This window comes from Charadrius vociferus, unplaced genomic scaffold (assembly GCF_000708025.1).
Source record: "Charadrius vociferus isolate BGI_N301 unplaced genomic scaffold, ASM70802v2 scaffold129, whole genome shotgun sequence".
Taxonomy (NCBI): Eukaryota; Metazoa; Chordata; class Aves; order Charadriiformes; family Charadriidae; genus Charadrius; species Charadrius vociferus.
In genome coordinates, this window is record NW_009661374.1 from 4,285,647 (window position 1) to 4,290,446 (window position 4,800).

At 39.2% G+C, this 4,800-nt stretch overlaps 1 protein-coding gene across 1 annotated transcript in view; it reads right to left on the reverse strand.

Annotated features, from left to right (window-relative positions):
* AK9 (adenylate kinase 9) overlaps positions 1 to 4,800 on the reverse strand; it is a 77,006-nt gene that overhangs the window by 65,535 nt on the left and 6,671 nt on the right. Inside the window, 1 exon segment of the mRNA XM_009893874.1 lies at positions 425 to 537. Within this exon segment, the coding sequence (XP_009892176.1) occupies positions 425 to 537 (113 nt within the window).

The following is a 4,800-nucleotide window of genomic DNA, read 5'->3' on the forward strand; positions in this document are numbered from 1 at the left end:
GCAGGGGGGTTGGAACTTGATGATCTTCAAGGTCCCTTCCAACCTAAACCATTCTATGATTCTGTGATAGATGAAAAGTTTCTTCCTGAAATACATGAATGGCAAAATGGCATGATGTATCCAAAATCTCCTAACAATCATGTATTCAAAGTTTTGTTTTCTTGAAAACCTCTATCTTCTAATTGGTAGAGGTGCAAAGACTGTAACTGCTACTGAAGTTTTAGATGTTCATTATTTTACACAAGCGAAGCTTATAATGGAACAAACTAGTGTAATTCCATTCCAATATAAAAGAGAACAATTTATTTTTCCTCAATAAATACTATACTCAAATGCACAAGGGAAAATATCATTTGACTTATGCAGCATATGAGTCTACTAATAATTAGGAAAAAGACTAGCAAGTTACTGAAGGCAACTTTACCTTAATGTTAATCAGGAAATCCGGTTTTAATTTTAGATTCTTTATTTTCTCTATTTGCTGTGAAACAGTCATGTATTCCTCTGAGGGAGAAGGAAATCCACTGAGAACATAACCTGCCAAATACATTTTATTAAATATATCTTTTAGAAGGTTATTTGAAATATAGGACTAGTTTTACTTGTCTCCTTTAAACAATACATCTATTAGTTGGCACAACTTTAAATCATGTACATGATACAGCACTATTAAAAAAATTGTGCACCCATGTCTACTTCAGGTGAAATACAGACAAAAAAGTGTGTTGTTTTCAACTTGATACAGGACTCTCAAACCAGGACAGTTTGTTAACTCAGTTAAGAAATACAAGAAATATGTAGACATTAAAGATCATACTCAGACCACCTGCTTCATGTGCTTAGCTCTGACATCGTAGTGACTAAAAGTAACAAGCTTTTAGTGATCATTTTTGCCACTAAAAGACTTTGTAAAAGGCATTGCAAAAAGTAGCCACATGATACAAAGCATTTAAACTAGGAGTCTAGGCCTTTTATACAACCTTTAAAGGTCTTTGCTTCTATGGGCAATAAAAGGAGCCTGAACAACTTTGTGGGATACATAGTGCTCCTGGATATTAAATCCTCTCAAAAGGAGCACTATGCACACAGTATGCATACTGAGGCCCTTGGTAAGTGCCCATTCACTCAGGATTCACAGTGCTGAGTTCTCTTTGGCAAACAGACACCAACTACATATGACAAGCATGGTTGTAATAATACCTTTTTCCCAGTATTAGAGTGCTCAGCCCCACAAATGAACTTGTGGCTTCACGTTCTAGGAGTGTACTGTAACTACTGACGGCTGCATGCAGTGCAGTAAGAACTACTGTATAGCAAGGAACTCAATATTCACGAGGCCAGAATGTAAGATTAAATAAGAAAGAGGTGGATTTTTTTAGCCTAATAATGAGAATATTCCCTTAAGAGAAATGGTGCATGCTCCAAATGCTTAGAATTTTATGTGATAACATTTAAATGCAAGTCTATGGAGCACAAAAACATAGCAGCAGTCTTTGCAAGAGGTATTAAGACTGAAGACTCCTCCTTCTTTGGGGAGCTACTATTCATAGATGCAAAATTTATAGAGGAGGATAAGCAAGACAGAGCATAATATATAGTCATTCCTCTAGGAAATGAAAATCCTGGATTCTAAGTTGTTGATACCTTCAGAGAATTCTAACAGGTAGTGAGATATGGGGAGTCTGCTTTTCAACACATCCCGGATAACAACAGCTAGGGTGAGACAAATGGGAGAGTAACATGGGAAAAGACTATCCCAAACTGTTTTGTTGTCTGAGAGGGTGTTTTCCCCCCAAAACCAGTGATGTTGTGAGGAGACGAAGTTTACCTAAGGCAACCATCAACCAGATCAAATAGTAACCAGGGGATTACCAAGAAACTTTTGAGGAGAAAAGGAGCCATCTTGAAGCATTAAAATTTGTGACTGGGGAAAGAGACCTTAGAGTGAGAACAAGGTAAAAAAGAACAGCAGCTAAAGCAGGTTTGATGTGCAGACCTTCTGCAACCTTCTGTTCGGCCTGACAGAGCAGCCTCCCTGTTGGATGCTGCGAGTAACCTGCATTTCAACTACCGGACTGACAGAACAGGGTTAAACACATATCGACCCACACCTTGCGTGTGTGTATGTGAGCTCCTGGGGAGCTTTCTCACTGGTGTGTGGATTAGGAGACTGTAGGAAAAGGCACACACAGACAAAGCTAGAACACCCACATTTCCAACAGAAAGTGTGCTTAAATAGGTGAACATGCATTCTCAGAAAAGGGAATGTGTGCTTGTAACTTCCACCCATCTTTGAGAGAAGAGAGGGTTTGCACGCATAACAATGCAAGTGTGAGTATCCTCTTCGGAATTAGTTTTAGGAAGGTGTTTAGAAATTTTCAGGTGTTTATTAATATTTGGCAAGCGCCTAGTGCTGTGTGGCTTGTCTGTTGTGTGGCTGATACTGAGCCTTTTCACTGATCACCAGTTCAGAGACTGTCAGCTAATTACTTGCCATTCATAAATCAATAAGCAACTGTTGTCCTGATTTGATTTAAATCACGCTAATTAAGCAGTTTTCCCCAGTGATAATGACATAGATTTTTCCTTTGCAAATACTATTTAGGTTAACACGATATGAACTTCTGGTTGTTTTCTTGTTCTATTTAAAAAAAAAAAAAAAAGAGCAAGCATATCAGCTACACAGAAATTATAATTCTATATGTTCTTACCTACAACACCCTAAAATCCAAGTATGCTTGTTATTTTCCAGTGTGTATGTTATTTTAAAAAGAGACGCTGTTTATTTCAAGAAATAGCTTAGAAGCTTCATACCTGACCTCTTTCAGAAGTAAAACAAAAGAAAAATAATCTGGTTTTAGCGACTTACAATTTTTAAATATTAGCATTTGCTTTAGCACTTCTGAATATCTCTGACACATCATTCTCCAACATAATATGTGTTTATTATTAAAGTCAGAAGAATATAACTGAAAAGAATTCCTCGTGTACTGTTTAGAAACTTGTATTTTACAATGTTATAAACAAACGTTAAAAGTAAAAAACTGAGCCTTTCACACAACACTGTTTCTAAAATCTTTAATGAACAATTAATAGCAAATTGACTGATAAGCTTCTGCTGAAAGCCTACTTAAGTTTTCCATGGATTATGTTAAGATAATAGTTGCTAAATAAAAAGTGATTAGAAGTAGAAAATACTTAATAAAAGTTGGTTTTGGAGATGAGTTCTAGTAGGTAGGAAAAATAGTGAAGATGTAGGTTATTCTATTCCTTGCTACTTTGGAGCATCTGTAATACAGAAAATGGCTTGGCTACAAGAACCAAACTTTAAAGTGACGTTTACAGTCTGTAGGAACTCTGTGGTCCTCTGTGATGCACACATCTTAGTCATTCATCATCAGACTGACTCAAAGAGGGGAGGGAACTCAGATGAGACAGACATCTCTTCAGGCTTTTATTGAAGTCCTTACATATGGATTAAGAGGCTGGCATTTCTGCTGCTACTTCTTCCCTCAAATTTTTGTTTTCTCATAATCTTTTTTTTTGTTTGTTTCTTCCCTATTTCTCTGTCTTTTGTCTACTGTTTTAAAAGTCTCACCAGGTAATGCTGCATCTTTTGCAAAACTGCTGAGTCTTGGACTAGAGAAGGAACGAGAAGTATTGCAACTGAAAGCTTATAGAAGCATGCTAGTTGTCAGAGCAGTAAAAACTCAATATCTTCTTGGCACTATACCCATCTCTCTCCTATAATGTAAATTTCAAATAAAAGTCAGCACCAGAAAAAGAAACTACGGGGGTTTTTTACTTTCTTTCAATTAGCAGTATATTTATTTTCTCTTCAGGAAAGCAAGTTCAGACTCTAGCAAGATCTGCAGCACTAGCCTTAACAGCCTCAAATAACACAATCTATCCTCAAAAAGAAGAACTACCACCACTACCAATACTATTCTCATCTAACTTACTCTCAGTGACAAAATGCAAAGTCAATGGCTCCATGTCCAAGTGGCAAGCAGTGACAAGTGGTGTTCCCAGGAGTTGGTACTGGGACTGGTACTATTTAATATCTTTGTTGGTGACATGGATGTTGGGATTGAGTGAACCCTCAGCAAGTTTGCCGATGACACCAAGTTGTGTGGAGTGGTCGACATGCTGGAGGGAAGGGATGCCATCCAGAGGGACCTGGACAGGCTGCAGAGGTGGGCCTGTGCGAACCTCATGAAGTTCAACAAGGCCAACTGCAAGGTCCTGCATGTGGGCCAGGGCAATCCCATGCACAAATACAGGCTGGGCAGAGAATAGATTGAGAGCAGCCCTGAGGAGAAGGACTAGGGGTGTTAGTTGATGAGAAGCTCAACATGAGCCAGCAATGCGCGCTCGTAGCCCAGAAGGCCAGCCACACCCTGGGCTGCATCAAAAGAAGTATGGCCAGCAGGTTGAGGGAGGTGATTCTGCCCCTCTACTCTTGTGAGACCCCAATTAGAATATTGCATCCAGCCCTGGAGCCCTCAACATAAGAAGGACATGGACCTGTTGGAGCGGGTCCAGAGGAGGGCCATGAAGATGATCAGAGGGCTGGAACTTCTCTCCTATGAGGACAGGCTGAGAGAGTTGGAGTTGTTCAGCCTGGAAAAGAGAAGGCTCTGGGGAGACCTTATTAGCGGCTCTCCAGTATCTGAAGGGTGCCTACCAGAAGGCTGGAGAGGGGCTTTTTACAAGGGCATGTAGTGATAGGACATGGGGTAATGGCTTCAAAGTGGAAGAGGGTAGATTTAGATTAGATATTAGGAAGAAATTTTTCAC